The sequence below is a fragment of the Ursus maritimus genome, unplaced genomic scaffold (genome assembly GCF_017311325.1).
Source record: "Ursus maritimus isolate PB19 unplaced genomic scaffold, ASM1731132v1 scaffold_2, whole genome shotgun sequence".
Taxonomy (NCBI): Eukaryota; Metazoa; Chordata; class Mammalia; order Carnivora; family Ursidae; genus Ursus; species Ursus maritimus.
In genome coordinates, this window is record NW_024424452.1 from 29,704,885 (window position 1) to 29,724,237 (window position 19,353).

Here is a 19,353-nt window from a genome sequence, read left to right on the forward strand (position 1 = left end):
GTGGGGCAGAAAGGCCTTCCTGACCAGGCGACAGAGGAAGCTCACACGAGAAGGAGGAAGGGGCCAGCACTGGGGAAGAGTGTCCAAGGTAGAGGCAGCAACAAGTGCAAAGGCTGAACGAGGCTGGTGTTTTCCTGGAACTGAAAAGAATGCCTGGGTATGCAGGACCATAGCGACCAGGAAAAATTAAAGTTACTGTGCCTCTTTTTGGGAAGGTACACAAATACAAAATGTACTTTAAATTTCAGGAATACTTTTGGTCTCGCAAGTCCTCAGTATATTTTCTGGGACTCCCAATTTATAAGTCTCTGTTGCAGCTGACTGGCATATTGGCCAAGAGGAAGATTTCAGCTTGGAACATTTTTATCGAGTGTGTTAAGCATAGTATGTGACCTCTGTTGTCAGGTGTCAAAGGTTTGGGAATTTTAGTGGGAAGAGAACAAATGGTAGCAACTATCATTGATCATTTGCCAAGTACCAGCAGGGTCGTTCATCCTTGGCACCCGGGCAGAGGGACTGTCCTGTCCCTGGTAGAGTGTTTAGCAGCATCTTTGGCTTGAACCTACTAAATACTCATAGCACACAGCCCTAGATAAGATAACCAAAAATGTCTCCAGACATTGAGTGGGGCGCCTGGGTAGCGCAGTCGTTAAAAAAAAAAAAAAATGTCTCCAGACATTGCCAAGTGTCCCCTGGGGAACAAAACTGCTTGCTCAAGCACTGTAGCTTACATCAGTACATTTATTCATTTAATGCATAATCTGAGAGCCTGGAATGGGCCATGTATATGTCAGTCCCCAGTAAAGTCTGTGTATACTCTTGTCCTTCCAGGTTACAGATGAAGGAGTTGAGCTTTGGTCATGTTACAATACTTGCCCCAAATCACACCCACCTATTAAGTGGCTGAGCTGGAATTTGAACCCTTTATTGTCAGGTACTAGGCTCTTAACCTTGCTCTTTCATCATGTGCTGCGTGAAGGAAAATATATGAAGTATTTTACAACGTGGAATTGCAAGGTGTCTTTGGGTTCAGATTAGAAAGAGAGGGTCCTCCCCCCTACTCCAGGGGTGGGGAACTTACATCTGTTTGTTCAACTATAAAAATAATACTTCGTGTTTATTCTGAAAGAACATGACTTTAAGAAGCTAATAAAGTCCTTTGAGATTTGGGGAAGAAGGAAGAGTATAAATCCAGTTACTGGATCAGGCAGAGCACCTGCTTCGGAATAGGAGTGAGCCAGTGAAGGGCTGCTTGCCTGTCCCTCTACTTTCTATGCCACTGGCAAATCTCGACAGTCTTTCAATGGACTGAGATTGATTTTTTAGAGTCTTGTTTGATTGAATGGTGTTATGATACTGTTATAGACTTGAACATTTCTGACCCCCTTTTACTATTTTACTTTTAAGATTTTTTGCATTACAGAGGACAGAAGCTTACGAGAAGGTGGGATTTTTTTTTTAATTTTATATTTATTAATAGCTCCAGGCCTAAAATAAGTGATAGCCCTCTTCAGTGTTGGTTGCTTAGCTGAGTTCAAGACAGATAATATAAAAAAGGTTGATTTGGTGTGGAAACACAGTAATTGTGCATTTTGGGGCTTTTAATCTTTATTTTACCTGCTTTGCTATGCACTGAATCTCCTTGACTTCATCCTTCTCCCTTTCCTTTCACCCTGATTTTGGAGGGAAAAAGTTGTGTATCTGTATATGTGTCGTGCATATATTCATTTTGCTTTACTGCATTTTGTGATTTCAAAGCTGCTTCAGATCCTCTTCAGAAGGAGGCATAGGGTGTGCATTTCATACAGAAATTGGGAGCTGCAGCCGACCCTTTTTGCTTGCAACCAGCTCTTGAGTTTTTCAGACCTGAGACTGTGCCTTCAAAGCTGCAGGAAATCTTTGATCTAGGTGTAGTTTCTTGAAAACTTGTAGCAAGTTTAAGAGTTAAATGGAAACTTGTGACTGTTTCTGGTGGAGCAGAGGCAGATGTTTCTCTTCCCTGGTTAATGTTTGCTTTTCCGTGGGCCACGATTTTATCTGGCTGGTGTACTTTAGGAACCGCTCTGAACCGCTCTGGTAAACATGCCAAGCAGTAATACTAAGTGGATTATTATCCTTAGTTTGGTTGTCACAAACCTACATTTTCCCTCAGATTGTGTTATTTAACACTCAACATGCAGTCTGACTAGTAGAGGAATCATCTCGAAAGAGGGGGGATTTTGGAGCTTTTGATAACATGTCACGCAGGGCCTTCCTTCCCCATCCCTTTGCATGGCTGCCTATCATTCAGGTCTCGGCTTGAAAGTTCCTCTGTAGCATCACCCTGTTAAATGCTCCACGTAGCAGTGTTCCTTTTGTGGCTTTTTGTTTGTCGTGCACGTGTTCTGTTGTTTGCCTGTCTTCTTCCTGGAGAAAGTACGCCCCTTGAGAGCATTACCGTGCTTGCTGCTCTAGCCTTGGTGCCTCCAGTGCATTTTCTGAAGCATATTAACATTTGCTCAGTGAACATTTTTCGGATTATCGTGTAATACTTTAAAAGATTACTACTTTATGATCTTAATAGTTTTTGGTGAAAATAGGGAAGTAATATGTTTAAACCTGTCTTAATTCAGGAAGCTAACACCTAGATGCAGAGGAAGGCGTGGGATTCTTTCCTTTATGCTAAATGACCCTAAAGCTCTTAGAGGAGGTTGGGTCTTGGGTGTTTAGATTTCCTTTTTTGGTTCTAAATATCTGTCTGCTGGGCATTGCAGACCTGGCAGCACTTTCCTTCTTGTTCTTCCTTCCTGCTACCTTGCTGTATTCCGAGAAGCCAGATTATCAAGTTTGTTTGAACACGTATGTGAACATAGAACATAATGATGAGGCACTTAGGATCATCCCTAGTAAAGCAAATGGGCCTCTGACACTTTGATTCTGAGTGTTCTTAATTATGTCTGTCTGTGTGGGTTTGTATTTAATTTGCCTTTTCATATGTTCAGATGAGGTAGGAGGGTCAGTTTGTGTGTTTCACAAATTACCGAACTTCAGAGCACCAGGAACCATAAAGAGTTGAGGATCTAACAGTGAAAAAGATAGGGTTCTTGCCCTCAGGGAGTTAATGATGTCGTAGAGTAAATAGATTATAGGTAAAATAAGTAAGTTACTGATTGTGGTGAGGGGTATAAAGGCAACCAACAGGGAACTGAGAGGAAAAAATGAGGTCCCCTCATTTGACAACAGAGTTGTCAGAGGAGGAGACCAGCCAGGACGTTTTTTTTTTTATCAGCTTCATGGCAGTATATTTTACATTCAGTAAAATTACACATTTTACGAGTACAGGTTGATGACTTTTGATAAATTTAACCACCTTCATCCTTTCAGTCAAGTGCCCCACTCCCCACTCTAGGTAGCCACTGATATGATTATTTTGTTATAGATTAGTTTTGTCTGTTTTGGAATTTTATATAAACACATTCATGTTATATGTATTCTTTAGTATCTGGCTTCTTCAGTGTAATTATTTTGAGACTCATCCAGGTATGGTATGTATCAGTTCTTTCATTGTTGAGTGACATTTAACTGTAAGACTATACTCCGGTTTATTCTTTCACTTAATGAGTTACTCCAGCTTCCTTATGTATACTGTTTAGGTAACTTATCTTTTCCCATCCTTAGGCTTTCATCCTGTCTATGTCTTTATGTTTAAGATGGGTCTTTTTTAGACAGCATTTGATAGGTCTTGCTTCATTATCCAGTCTGGCATTCTCTTCCCCTTAATTGGGTGATTTAGTCCTTTTATATTTAATGTAATGTTTGATACAGCCTCTGGCTGTTTGTTTTCCAATTTGTACCTTCTGGTTTTTATTCCTTCCTTGGTCCTTTTCTGCCTTTTGGGTTAATTGAGTATTTTCTAGGGTCTCTTTTTTTATTCCTTTTGGTTTCTTGGCTAAACACACTGTAGTGGTTTTATGCCATGTTAGTATAGATGTGTGAACAGCTCAAGCTGTTCATTAAGTTCCTTTCACTTGGTGGCATGCAGCTTCAGCCAAGATCTTTTTGTCTTGATGGGAAAAATAGTGGCAGCTCTGTGACTTCAGACCACTTGTTCATTCTTTTCTGTCTTCTCTGGATCTCTCCCTTTTGGGAACTTCAGGTACTCAGGAAGACTGTTTTCCTGTTAAAATGGGCTGATATTTTGTTAGTCAACTTTACTAACCTTTGAATCATGATATTGTTAACTTTAAAAATTAAACAGTTATTTTATCAGAAAAATGGGTTTATTCAGGAATAGAGAATTGCAATCCAGGACATGCAAGCTATGGCAAACCATAGGGAAATCCCACAGACAAAGGAGAATAGCGTTATTTTATGGAGAAGGAGGAAGGTGGGAGGGGTTGTTGTGAATGAAAGCAAAGTCCTTTGGAGAGAAGCAAGAGTTTGGGGGGATGACAGTTTTTCAATGGCTGATTGCTGGAGTAGTCAGTCTTTTTGTAGGAGTTGTTAGATCTTTTCCTGGTGTGGATTGTCCTATTGGTGTCTGTAATTGATCATTTTTCCTGTAATGGACATGGAGAGGTGCTGGCTCCCCCTTCTGGCCTCCCAATTCCATTTTAGTGGCTTCCTGATATGTATCTGGAGAAATCTACATTATTATTTATTACTTTTGCTTGAATGCCCTGGATAAGTACAGGCCAACTCCAGCTAATAAACATAACGTTTTCTCAAAGTTGAGTTGATGGTAAGAATTTCCCATAGAAATCTTATTAGTAGTAGTCCCGAGAGCTCCCTGCCCTTAGTTATGAGCAAGCTCACTGGTGGTTCTGAAGCCCTGGAGATCAGCGGCTCCTGTGGACAGCCAGGCTGCAGAGAGATGAGGGTGGAGTGTTTTGGGTGTGGGAGGCAAGAATATGGATTATTCAGAGACATCCTCTCCTCTGCTCTCTGCTGCCTTCCCACCCCACACCTGGAGAGACAGCATTAGAGAGTTGTTTTCAACACATTATTCATGTCTTACATTCTCTTACCTAAATATTGCCTTAGTACAGCATATTTTTTACTCCAGGGCGATGTTTTGGGAACTCCATTTTCTTATTCAAGAGATTTTTCTTTTAAGCTTCATTCTCCTTCCACATAAAGCTGTCGTTAGAAGAAGATAAACTTAGAAATCTTGTTTGTGTTTGCTCTTTTTTAGTCGAGCAAAAGATGTGATAATACCAGCAAAGCCACCTGTCAGCTTTTTCTCCTCGAGGTCTCCGGTTCTTGACCTCTTCCAGGGGCAGCTGGACTACGCAGAGCATGTTCGCCGGGACTCAGAGGTGGTGCTGCTGTTCTTCTATGCTCCATGGTGTGGCCAGTCCATCGCCGCCAGGTCAGAGATTGAGCAAGCAGCGAGTCAGCTTTCGGACCAGGTAATGCTGACATTCGGCCTGCAAATGGATGACTGTCAGCTCTGTGCAGGGCTGGTTGTTTCCAGAGAGACCCCTTACCCAGCTGGCTGACTGAGCCTTACTTTATAAGTTGTGAAGCTTTCTGTAAAGAAAAAGGGTTTCTGATGGTAAGGGTCATAGTTGGTTAGAGGCAGGAGAGGGAGCAGATTCTGTGTTTCCTTGTGATGCAGGTCAGTGTTCCTCTCAGGGTCCCATGCTGTTTGGTTTTAGTGCTGAAAAGCCTAGTTGAATATCCATTTGCTATTGCTCGATGAGTTCTTTTCTTTTCTAATAGCCCTATTATTTATTTATTTACTTGAGAGAGAGCACGTGTGTGGATGAGTGTGGGGTTGGGGTGGGTAGGGAGGGGCAGAGAGAGAATCTTAAGCAGGTTCCATGCTCAGCGTGGAGCCTGATGCAGGGCTGGATCTCACCACCCTGAGATCATGGCATGAGCCAAAACCAAGAGTCAGACTAAGCCAACCAGGTGCCCCGCTGATGAGTTATTTTCTGTAAGACAGATTTATGTGTCATGACTACAATGTAACATGCTGCCCTTTTAAAAATACTTGGACCAGAACTATATGCAACACTTAATGAAGGCTACCTTTGTGCTAGGCCAGAGGGATGGGCAAATGAGTCATCTGTATGGTAGTGGTTTTCAACCCAGTGGAGCTCAGTTGCCTTTTATAAGACAAATATTTTATGAGGTACCTTTTGCTGTCCTGAAAAGGATTTCATAGATGATAAAACTTCCCTACATGTATAATTGCCAAAGAGTCAACCCAATACACTAATTATAACATAGAGGTGGGGGCAACAGAAGTAACGTATAATCAGGTCATGTATGTTTCAGGATATAAACGCTCGGGCAGAATAGGTCCTGGTCCCTTTATGGAGCGCTACTGGGGTGGACAGTTAGAAATGCAGACTGGTAAAGGTGTGTTAGAGACTCAGGTACTGCGGGGCCACTGCTCTCACTGATTCGAGTTTCCTGAATGGTGAACAGCTCTTGGTAAAGTCTGGAACCAAACAAAGTATTTTCTGCCTTAGGTTTACATAGGAGGTGCCTTCCCAAGAAATTCCATGATTACAAAAACCATGCTTTGGATTCACATATAAAATGGAATTAGGTCCTGGGCTTGAATAATAACAGACAGGTTTTCCCCAGCCTCATTGTTGGGCAGGACATTTCAGACTGCTCTGGGGTGCTGCAGATAACTCTTCCCTGGGCAAAGCAGTTTCGAGCATCGTGGGCTGTCTCCCACAGCACCTGCCCACCCCATGCCCTGTAGCTTCCCAGTCACTGCAGCAAGCAGAAGAGCATCCCACAGATTTCTAAAAGGCTGCTGCTGAGAACCACTGATCTGAGGTAACTTATGCAGGCAGCTGAGTTCCAGAAGTTTCTTTGGAACTCTGGGTTGGTTTTTCCTAGGAACAATGTTATAAATGCTGGTGAGGCTTTCTGCCCGACCTAGCAAAAGCCTTTTGAACCATTATAGATTCCTGAATGTGGTGCAAAGTACTGTTTAAATCTAGCTCTTCATTAGAACTCTTCATTGCCTAGGACATTGGTTCTGAGGGGATTGGGATTTTGTGTTCCGACTTTGGACCCATGGGATTGATCAATTCCCTGTGCTCCCTTTACTCTCCTCCCCCTTTAAAAATGGCTAGTAATAGGGGTGCCAGCCTGGCTCAGTTGGTAAAGCATAAGACTCTTGGCCTTAGGGTCGTGAGTTCAAGCCTCACATTGGGCAGTAGAGCTCACTTTGAATGAATGAATGAATGCGTGCTAATAATAACCAAACTGGCAGACACTTCCAGGGAGGAAGCGGGAACTCTAATGTAGCATTGGGAGGCAAGTGATAGGTTAGCCTAAAAGAAGTCACCACTTCATTCCCCAGGCATTCCCCAAGTTTTCTGAATTAGGAGAACATGTAGGGGAACAAGGGGGAATCTACTCTGTTTAGGGCAGGTGTCAGTTACTTGTTACCTCATTGTCAGCTGAAGCAGCTGCGTCCTTCCGAGTGATTATAGGAACGACATTGTGGTGTGCCGGGCCCTGTGCTGTTTCTCATGACAGCTCTGCATGCGGGTGCTGGCACCCCTGTTCTTGGAAGCAGGACCCCAGACTTGGATGGTGGAGCTGTTGACTAAGGATCACATGACAAGTAGTGAAGGTTATAGTGCCATCCACAGCTAACAGGCACTGCTTTTTTCAATTTTTTTTCCAGCTCCTTTCAAATTGAGAGCTATTATTCTGTGTTCTCACTAGGGAAAAAGAGGGGGTTTATTTTTGGAAACTGGCAAAAGTCTTTTGAGCCACATTGCTTTAGTAAAATTAGCAAACATGGTAGATTGTGCCCTATTTTTGAGTGAAAAAATGAGATGTCACTTTAAAGATACTGTTATTTTTCTTTCTCATAAATGGACTCTAAAAGGAGCTCTAAAGAGTTTCCACTAAGTTTTGAGCAATATTGCTGTTTACGATGTGTAAGGAAGGCCTCTGAAAGTGACTTTTCATTTGTAGTCTTCATATTTTTTCAATATTATTATGAAAATTGCTTCACATAGCAAAGGTAAAGGAATTTTATATATGCCTGCCAGTTAAATATTGTTATTGACATTTTATTTTGCTTATTTTATCATGTATTTATTCCTCTTACTATTCCTCTAGTCAGTAGTTCTCAGCTAGAGGAAGTTCCCCCCCCCCACTGCCCCAGGGGACCTTCGGCAGTGTTTGGAGCTGTTTTTGGGGATCGCTGCTTGCGAGGGGAGAGCTGCTGGCATGTAGTGGGCATAGGCCAGGAATACTGCTAACCCCTACATCCAGTGCATAGGACTGCCCCTCACAACAAAAACAAACCTATGGAAAGCCTCATAACAGTGGAAGGCCAAAATAGCAGTAGTGCCAAAGTTGAGAAACCCTGCTTTAATCTATTAGCCCATCTTGTTTTGGGGACATTTCAGAGTAGATTGGAGACATTTCTCCTTTAATATTTCAGCATCTGCCTATGAATATGTATTTAATTTGTATTTTTGCTGCTTAGTACTGCATTTTAGAGCATAGCTTTAGTTATCTTATTCTTACTGGTTTTTAATATAGTTGTTAAAAATGGTCCTTTGATATTTGTGACGTTTTATTTGCAGCTAACATTTTTTTCCTTCTCCCACGCTCAGTTTAACCATCAAAAGATATCCTTCCATTGTGTTTTAGTATAATCATGCTTAGGAAAAGCTCACTGGTGCTCATTCACTTTAGAATTCAAAGCAAATCATTTCCTTCTTGGACTAGACTGTAAAATACTAGTAAAATGCTAGAGTCCTAGCTAGACACCGTAGATGAAAGTCTATCTTTTTTATTGTGGTGGTAGATGATGACCTTCTTTGAATACTGGAGATAATTTTTTTTCTCACTTTCTGTTTCGGAGAGGAATAGTTCCATTTCTATGATTTTATCTTTAAAATCTTGGTAATTTTTCAGTTGTTATTCATAGTCATTTGAAACCTTTTTTGGCTCTGCAGGTGTTGTTTGTGGCAATTAACTGTTGGTGGAACCAGGGGAAATGCAGAAAACAGAAGCACTTCTTTTATTTCCCTGTGATATATCTGTATCATCGGAGGTAAGAACGTTGAACTAGTTTTCTAATTCCAGTTAAGTTCCAAAGTGAATTTTTTTTTCTGTTTTAAAGTATTAGATATTCACTGTAGGCAATTGAGGAAATACAGATAAGCAAAGAATACAGATAAGCAAAAATAAATAAAAGGATCTAGATATTTTATCAGCTGTGCATAATCATGTGTTTTGATTTGTATCCTCCTCTGACTATACATGTCCACTCTCTTATTTTTTTTTAATTTAAAAAAATGGGATTGTGTAGAATTTTCTAAACTGCTTTTTCTTGCTTGTGTGAATATCTTTTCATGCCATTACGTAGTGTATGGCATTGTTTTTGATAGTGCCAGCTGCCCCATTATGCAGCTGTACTTTTTAGTATTTTATTGCATGAAAATACACAAAGGTCCTTATCCTGTTACCTGGCAACATACATAGTCAGGAGGGAATCTTAGCACCTTTTCTGCTGGGAAGAAGATTATTACATGTCCACTGTCCTGTGCCCATAATCCTGAAATCCAAAGAGTTTTGAAAACCTGAAAGTTTTCATAAATTTTGTTCCCACATGCGTACCTCTAGCCTGAAGTATCAAGAGGCTGCCTTTAGTCTTTATCCCACTTAAGGAGCCAGTTTATGTATTATGATGCAGAAATACTTGTGTTTGATTTTGAAATACTGCCCAGACCTCGCTGTGAGTGTTAAGTAATGTCTGAAATCGGACTTGAAGAATTTTGAAGACAGATGAGACTTTGGACTTTGTTCAGTGTAATTGGCTTGAAGTTTGTTAATGAGGGTAAAATGGGTAAAGAATGTTTCATTAGTAAGAGCTTTACTTTTTATGCTTTATTTTTTCCCTCCCTCTGAACTTCCTAGGCTTTAATCAATGAGGATTTATAAGAAACATCAAACTATCATTTGTGGATTATCTGTCACATTCCATCACACCTCATGTTTCTAACATAAAATGTTGTGTGGCATGTAGTATTGTTTATTAGGAGCTGTTAAATAATATTTGAGCAAAAATGCCCTTTCTTACCCTATCTCCACCTTCAAAGTCTCTTCTACATCCAGGAGAACTTCTCAGAGTGTAACTTGCATTTGAAGATGCTAAAGTTGTGTGCTCTATAATAGGGTAAATAAGCTTGCCCTGCGAAGGTCCCTGCAGTTCTCTTTTTGGAAATAGACAATATTTGAAGATAGGAAATAGGGCACAGGTGCCTAGTGAGGAATATAAGCCTTGCCACTATAGGTAACCGAGCCAACTGCCCAGAGGTGGGCCTAATTTGCTGCGATATTAAAATCAGAAGAGTTCTCTTGAATCAAGTACAAAATATCTTTTTGGGTTATATGGCTGTGCAGTATATTGTCTTATACCGTTTGTTTTCTTAGATTTATGGAAAGATTGAAAGGACATGCAAGGAACTTTAGAAACATCTAGTCCAACCTTCTCATTTTACAGATGAGGAATTTGAGGTTGGTACTCTCCTTGAAGTGCTTGCCCCTCATCTTTGCCTGTTAGGTTTTACTTGTTTCAGTTCGTTCAGACCTCTTAATGCTCATTTCAATATCTCCCATTCCCTGTGTACTAAAAACAAGCAAGTGCTAAGACACAGAGATATGTGAAAGGTAGCCTTTTCATATCCTATTTAGGAATCTTCAAGTTCTGTGTTTTATACGTAACACATGAGTGAATGTGTTTCTTCAACTAAACTCTCTTGTGACCATTCAGTGGTGTTGAGGTTCTCTTGGTTTATCATGCTTGCAAATGTGGCCCCTCAGCCCATCACTGGGCAGCAGACCATTGCTGTTCGCGTGTGTGTTGTTGTTGTTGCTGTGTTCGTAACGGCTTATCTACTAGTGGCTGCTTAGAGAAATTAATAGACTTTCTGTTTTGCTTCTAAGTAGATTCCATTTTTTTTGATTGTATTGATACTGCTCACTAAGACAGTTTTTAAAAGGTTCTGAAGCCGGGAGTAGTTTCTTCTAACACTCTGTACAAGGCTCAGCAGCCCTGTGTCAGCTCGTCCTGTGGTTGTGACTGTGGCATGTTGGTAAAATGTGTTCTACATCCTGCATTTTGAGGTCTTCTCAGCTTTTACAAGTCACTGGGATCCTTCTAACGACACTCCAGGAGCCTCTTTGCCTGAGGAGATGACGTTTCCAGATTTGTTGGCTCCTTTTTGCTGAACAAAATATGTTAATGGATGATTTTTTTATTTAAGTTAAAAATTATTAGTGGCTGATGGGGTTGTTGGTGGTGGTAATTTATGTAAGTCTTGAATTGATAGAATTGTTAACTCTGTCTCCCAGCTGTGCATGTAGAACGCTGTTTTTACTTTTTTCATGCTAACATTCTTCTGTTTGGCATCATATTTGCAGTGCACCCTGAAGAATTGTGTTTATCTCATCCCATTATACGTGTGTGTGTTCATTTATGTAAGCATATAGTATTGGGATCACAGCATTTATCTAATTCTTTAGTGCTCTGTTTATTGTTGCTATTAATAGCAAGCTTAATGTCAATTTCTATTTAGACAGAAGAATGGTTATGGAGTTACTGAATTTCACCTTACTCCCCCACCCTGCCACATATCATTCAGTTATATTTGAGCAGCGTCTGCATTGTGCAACATTGAAGAAAGCCATGTGAGGATTCTGATTAGCTTAGGAGGGTAACTGAAAGTTGTATTATTTCTTAGCAATGCTAAATCAAATTCCTGTGCGTCCCTAAGCACACCCGGAAGGGAAAATAAGATCATTTTTGCAGGTCCCTAGCTTGGTCCCCTCCCATTATCTTTTTTTGTTACAGGAAAGCTTTGGATAGGTTTTAGGTTATTTAGTGATCCTTTGTTTAAGTGCCTATGGGAATATTTAATAAGTACATTTTAGTAGGCCAAGGGTCAATTGCTCAGCTGGTTTTTTATTTCAGAGTGATGCATAAAAGAAAGTCTGCCCCCCCCAACGTTGAATTATGTAGTTAAGATCCAGGAATCCTTTAGCATTTGGTCAGTTTCCAGGATTGCCTTTCTGTTTGGTTTTGTTTTTTAAAGAAATGGGAATTTTTCTTTTTGCCCCAGAGGCTAGAATGAATGTTCTTTGTTTGAAATTGAGTTTGCAGTTGAATTAAGCTCATAGAAGAGTAGTGGCTGCTTGTGCCATGTGGCACATGAAAGGCCTCTTTGCCTCCCGGGACACAGAAGGGTACTTACCAATGAAGCAGTCAGGATCGTTTTGTGGTGTTGATGATTTCAGTTATACGTTACAGGTTTAATGCATGGTGTATTATTATTTTTATTTTTTTATTTTTATTTTTTTGGTACTAGTTTTGGACCAATCGAATACAAAGGCCCCATGAGTGCTGTTTACATTGAGAAGTTTGTCCGCCGGGTGATGAAACCACTTCTCTACATCCCATCTCAATCAGAATTACTAGATTTTCTCTCAAACTACGAGGTACCTGTCTTTCATATCTCCTCCCATCCCCAAGGTTTCACCGGGTTGTGTTGGATTGTTTGTATTAGAAGTGTTTTTATACCTCCTGATTTGCAGCAATGAAAAGATCACATTATAGATAAGCCCCAATTAAATGCTTTTTGAGATACTGGATTGTAGGTATGGCTTGGCCAAGTGAGTTTTAAGAGAATAGAACACTTGTAAAACCTTGTGAATTTTTTGTTTGGGAATTTCCAACAGACTTTCAGTTTGTGTGATGATGAGCTTAGAGCATATAAGAATTAACTTATAGTTTATATGCATCTGCAAATTTTTAAAAAAAATTTTATTTGATGCTTAATGGCATGTTACTACAGAATACCTGGTTTTACTTGTCAGCTGTAGTTTAGCTTTAAAAAAAACTGGGAACATGTGCCCTTCTATTTTATAAAGTGAATAACTCTTTCAAGGTCTTACTAACAGGAAGTTTCCTAACATGGCTTCTCTGCTGCTTTCCCATCACCAGCTTCATCCCCTGATAAATTATTTTTATAGGATCTTCAGTGTGTGTTCCGGACCACTTATCATTAAGAGGCCAGTTTAAAGCTTAAAATAATCTAAATAAATTAATAGTTCCACAGAAAAATTCATTGGAGCAAGTGTAAATCATACTTGGGTACAGCAAGTAAAAACGATACTTAGATACAGGACTGTAGTACCTGAGAGAGAAACCGTATGAATCCAGACCTCACTGAGGATTTAGTACTTGTGACTGGGTTGGATTTTACCTTTTGCACTGGGGAGGTTTTATATAGATTGGACATGAATTTCTTTGGGACATCATTTACAGCTTTTCGGTCATGTTAGCAACACCGTTTATGTGTTAATGATGAATAGATTCTCTAAGCAGCAGTGTTAATATCTAGTTACTCTGCTTGTAAGTTCTCTGGTGTGCATTAGAGTGAACATGTCCTTACTCTTATGTGGACACAGGTTGGATTTCCATGCCCTTCACAGGCTTGTCTCTTGTGCTGGGACAGGCTGGCAGGTGGGAACCACCCTGGGTGCCTGGGCCTGGTCCCTCTGGCAGTGCTAACTTGTTCTGTGACGTGGGGCAGGTCACTTGCCTCCCAGGCATCAGGGGACTGGAAAAGGGTGTTTAACTCTTAGCTGCAATAGTTGTGTGATAAGTGGGTTTTCACATAGGTTTGCAGTAGATGACAGAGTCAAGGAGGTGGTACGGCAGAATGGTGAAGAATCAGGATTTAGACACTGAGCTCTGTCACTTGTTAGCTGTGTGGCCTGTGGGCTACTTAACCTCTTTAAACCTCCATGCCTTCATCTATAAACAGGGATTAAATAAGACATGAAAATGCATACAGGATGTAGTCCCAATAAATAAAAACTTATAGAAATGGCATCATGGAGAAAATCCTCGATATTTAGCACCGTTGAGAGAACTCGACATGTGCATAATGCTTGCTGGAACTCCCTACTTATATAAGAAGTCTTTTGTTTGTTTTGTAATTAAGATAATAAATGACCTGCGGGGGTGAAGAGATTCTCCTTCAGGTATGCTCTGTAGGGACTTCTGTGGAGCACTGTGCCTAGTTTTGTCTGAAACCCTCTGTTTTTTTCTTTATGTTTTCACTCAGTTTCTCCTAAATAATGAAGAGCGAAATGGCAGAGGAGCAATGGCACATGAATAAATAGCATACATTATGTGTTTACCCTTTCAAAGAAAAGTGTGGAAAAAATTGAGATCATTTAGCCTCACGACAAGAACACTGAGAGGCAACTTCATTATTATTTTCAGCACTGTTGGAGATTTGTATCCAGAGAGCTCTGAGGCAGTTCTTTTTTTTTTTTTTTTTTTAAGATTTTATTTATTTATTCGACAGCGAGAGAGGGAACACAGGCAGGGGGAGTGGGAGAGGAAGAAGCAGGCTCCCAGAGGAGGAGCGTGATGTGGGGCTTGATCCCAAAACGCTGGGATCACGCCCTGAGCCGAAGGCAGACGCTTAACGACTGCGCCACCCAGGCGCCCCCTGAGCCAGTTCTTAGCAGGGGACTCGTGATAAGAAGTAGGACTCAGCTAAGACTCTAGAGGCCTGGGTTTTAGCCCTGATGTTAGCATGTCTCTGATGTCTGAGTTTTACACAATTTTCTCATCTCTGAAGGTAGGGAATTGGCTCACAGAATTCCTCCTGACTCTTTTGGCTCTGGTGATGTTTAGAGGCTGGAAAGAGGCAGGCTGGAAGGTTCATCAGTTATTGGTTGGGGAAGTTTTTTTGAGTCAGTGCCTTTGAACATCCATATCAGAGCTGTTTCTAATCTTGTTTTGTTTCTGGCCTCTGTAGTGTCTCTGTGGTTGGGCTGCAGGAGAGAGGTGAGTTCCCATTATGACCGGGCAGCAAAGCTGGTTCCTTACCTTTAGCCTCTGCGTTCTCTGAGTCTGCTTGTCAGCAGGGCTTTCAGCAATGATGTGCCAAGTTTGACGCTGAGTTCACATCAGACGCACTGATGTGCTGGTGACATTACTCATTTTGGCGGCCCACTGCGTTAGAATGATGTACAGCCATGATTAGACTGCCTTTAAAACAGGACCAGGAGGGTGCTGCCAAGATGGGTCCTTGTGTGGCCTATCAGTCTTTAGAATGCTTCCTCCTGAAGTGGTAGATAGCTTTTAGCATCTTAGTATTGTCTTTCCCTGGGCTTCTTCTCACTGAGATGAAATTGTCTGGTTAGCAAGAGACGATATTTGATTAATGGTGAAAGAACTCAGGAGGCAAGCCCAGCATGGCACTTGTGAAACTGTTTATCTTGTGAAACATACCAACACTGCCTAGACGTGATCTCGGTTTCAAGCACACTCCCTGTAAGATAACATAACGGCAAAGATCCAGAAATGAAACCACTGCCATGGCTTTGAGAGTCAAATAAAGGGGAAAGGTGAAGGAATTTTTGCAGGCCCCACTCTAGAGCACAGTATGCTTCTGACGTTCCCCTGAATTCAGCTTTCCCAACCTTGGCATTATTGACATTGGGAGTCAGGTAGTTCTGTGGGGGTAGGGCGATCCCACGCTTTGCAAATGTTCAGCAGCATTCTTGGCCTCCACCTACTGGATACCAGTAGCACTTCCTTCCCCCCTTAGCTCTGACAACCAAAAATAGCCAGGCATTGCCAGATGTCCCCTAGAGGAGCAAAATCGCCTCGGTTGAGAACCTCTGTTGTAAATTACTGTTTTCCCAAATAAGGCCTTAGGATGATGCTTCACAGGTATTAGTACAAACACATCTTTTTTTCAGGTAGCACACAGAATGCCATAGTCTTAATAGTTGCAAGCTTATCTGCTCATCACAGGGGCAGAGAGAATATGAAAATCCTGGAGCGTTATCTCTGGGGGATTAGAGACAGGAATGAGTTGTGCTGTCATCAGTAGAGCTGTCTGGGATGTTCAGCCTAATCTTCAAATTGTTACTGCCCCTCCCCGCAAAACATGCTTCCTAAATGTGTTAAGGATCTTGCTGATTTAAAGAAATCTTACTATGAAAGGTGCATCTTTTGATCAAGAGCCTTATCTCATAACTTATATGTTTTGTAAATAGGGATTTCAATATCAAGTGTATTTAAATCTAAGTATACCAGAATTGGACTAAAATAATTATTTAATGTTTTTGTGGCACTTCTAAGGTTTGTTAGAATGGCAGTGCTTTTTGCTTATGTCTCTAGGCGTGTTTGTGACATCTTGAAGGAGTGCATTTGACAATTGTCCCCTCCTTAAAAAACAACCATACTGATTAATTGTAAATTCATTTGTCTCTAATGCAGATTTTTGTAAGCAGTTTGGACCATCATAAAACTGTGCCATTAGTGTTTATTACTTGGGAAATGATGATATTCTGAAAGTAATAACTTTTAACTTAAACTTTTATTTTCTTATGTGTATCCTAATGATATATGTATATGCTTACATTGCTGTTGCAAAGAGAAATGCTCTAGTTTTATCTTGGTTTGAATTTTTGTAAGTCCTACAGATAAATCCTTCCAAAAGCCTCTTTCAGATGATTTGATACTGAATTACCTAAAACAGTTAAAGTTTTTACTAGTGGAAAACATTGTATTTGACTTGATATCTCAAACCTGCCCAAATCTGTTTGCTCATCATTAACTCTAGTTTTCTGTATGTAGAATATAACACTGAGCCCGGATGCATATTTTAGGAAAATAATTTTGCCTTTGATTTATTGAATATTGCAGAAAGACATTGCAGGGTGAATATTATAAATATTTGTTTCTATAAATTCCAAAATACTTGACTCGTTATTAGCCAACAAAGAGTGTGTAAACTGTGCACTGGTAAAGTGCCCTCCGGTTTTCACGTGCTTTTGCTTCTGATCTTCCTAATAGCCGTGTGAGATAGAAATGATAGGTCCTTCTGAACAGATTCAGAAGGTGGGGGACACAAGGGGTGTAATTTAACCCTCAGTGGAGACTGGCCTGTAACCCAGGGCTTCTGGCTCCCCAAATTCTCACTTGTGTCCAAAGAAATGTTTAAGGTTTCAGAGTTGAAACTTCACTGTGGATCTAGAAGTAAAAACTTTTGGTATTTAACTACTTTATGTCATTTTTCCGCCTTTCTCTTTCAGGATAGAATATTTTTGAAGGTATTGACTTCTTAATTTGACTGTAACTTCTTCCCCTTCATTTTTAGGAGTGGTTTTTAAGAGTGAGTAGTGAATAAGGATGGGGCCATGGCTGTTGACCTGTTGTTAAAGCAGCAGGGTTTCACCACTTCCGGTTACTGATTGGGTGTTCTCTGCATGATAATCACAATATTGAGGCAGGGTAAGGTCTAGATTTTTCTTCTCAGATATGCACTAAAATCATACCTGCCTTGGGGCACCTGGTTGGCTCAGTTGGTAGAGCATGCAGCTCTTGATTTCGGGGGTTGTAAGTTTGATCCCCATGTTGGGTGTAGAGATGCTTTAAAAATAAATAAGTAAGTAAGTAAGTAAAATCATACCTGCCTTATAAATAATGCAGCTAAAAACTGAAGTAAACTTGCCAGTGGATACTGCAGAGGGAGAAGAAGAGCTTGAAGTTCTCTCATTGCAAACCATGTTAAGAAATTCTCCTTTCTTCATTGACTCTGGCTGTAGAATCCCTCTTCCTTGAGGGTTATTCCTGCCTATTTAAGATACAGAAAGGAAAGTGTTGTTTATTACTTGTGGACAACATAGACAAACATATGCCAGGGTCATTTTTATTTTGGTGAATGTTGAGTTGAGTGGGCAGGGACTAGGATTCAGTAATGGTAGTGTGACTTGCAAAGTCACGAGTTCTATGGCTTTTCTAATTTTAGTATTTTTTAGGTATCATTTGACTTAGGTATCAGTAGCTTCTACATCGATAATGCTTTCTTTTTTATTTTTTAAAGCACTTGACAGTCATCTGATTTGTGCCTTGTAACCTACCCACAAAATGCTAACAGTGTTATTATTTAGAACACTTACCTTGTATTTGCAGCTTAAATAGTTTCTAATTCTTTTCATGAATTTTCTATAATTTACCCACTTAAGATCAGTGATGTAGCATACATCCATTAATTTATTCTTAGCAGTTTTGGCAAACCACATTGTTTTAAATTTAAGCGGGATGGGGAAAATCTTGGGAATCTTTTGGAGAGGAAAGCAGGGTGTTAGGAAAATTGCCAGGTGATAGAAAACCTGAGCCTTTTGGAGAAAAACCTAGAATGCTTAGCACCTGCTGTTATCCTGTTGTTTGTTAGGAAAATTCTACTCTGCAGTTGAGCAAATAGATACTGCCTCTGTCAACTTGTAGTTTTATAGCACTGTGAATTGAACGGTTTAAAATTTTCTAGGTGTGAGTTAACATTAGTACAGCAATACTGCATTGCCGGTGAGTGGAAACACACTGAGGCTACTATTCTCATGGCCACTAGAGGGTGTGTACGCCATCTGCTAAAATTTATGACGCACTGCTAGTGGTGTGCACTTAGCAAAGAAGTGTTCTATGCTGACGAGGATTTGCTGGCCTCCTATAAATAGCTGTCTCCAACCTCCTCATTATAGCAGGTGCTGAAAATACTGTCCCCCGTGGAATGGAATTGAAAGCACGCAAACTGGGTCAAGTTGTAATCTGGTACTCATTGTGTTTTATTCTTACTAAATTGTAGGAGGAGCTTCATCTCATTTATCTTTTTGTCTCCATTCTTTCACTCGTTAACAAATGTTTATTTTGTGCCTGCTCAGTGCCAGGTACTGTCTGAAGTGGATATGTAGTGATGAACAAGAGAGACCCTCTGTTTCATGGAGGTAAACACGGAGATAAACAACAAACAGGAACACAGACAAGGTGCAGGGAGTTGAGTAGTGTCCTCCCATAATTCCTGTCTGCTCGGAACCTCAAAATTGGCTTTATTTGGAAATAGGGTCTTTCCAGGTGTCGTTAGTTAAGGATCTCGAGGTGAAAGCATCCAGAAGTTAGAGTGGGCCCTAAACCCGATAACTGGTGTCTGTATAAGAAGAGGAGTGGACACAGAGACACAGGCGAGCAGGCCACAGGAAGACACAGGCAGGGACGGGAGGGGTGCAGCCATAAGCCAGGGAATGTCTGGAGCCACCAAAAGCTGGGGAGGAGGCAAGGAGGGATTCTTTCTCAGAGCCTCCAGAGAGGGCACGGTCACGCTGCCCTCCTGATTTTGGACTGCTAGCCTCAGCACTGTGAGTAAAAATTTGTTGTTTGAGTCTACCAAGTTTGAGGCAATTTGTTACAGCAGCTCTAGGGAACTACTGGACAAGGTTGTTTCAGATAAGTGTCCCTGGGTTTATTTGCTGCTGAGCAAACTATGGGCCTGGACCTAGAAAGGTCCT

At 40.8% G+C, this 19,353-nt stretch overlaps 1 protein-coding gene across 2 annotated transcripts in view; it reads left to right on the forward strand.

Annotated features, from left to right (window-relative positions):
- TXNDC11 (thioredoxin domain containing 11) overlaps window positions 1–19,353 on the forward strand; it is a 64,884-nt gene that overhangs the window by 865 nt on the left and 44,666 nt on the right. Inside the window, exons 2-4 of one of the 2 annotated variants that reach the window (XM_040635317.1) lie at window positions 5,174–5,390; window positions 8,934–9,031; window positions 12,348–12,477. In XM_040635317.1, coding sequence (XP_040491251.1) covers window positions 5,174–5,390; window positions 8,934–9,031; window positions 12,348–12,477 — 445 coding nt within the window. Of the gene's footprint in view, window positions 1–5,173; window positions 5,391–8,933; window positions 9,032–12,347; window positions 12,478–19,353 lie in introns of those variants that run through there. The other variant, XM_040635318.1, reaches the window with a different exon arrangement.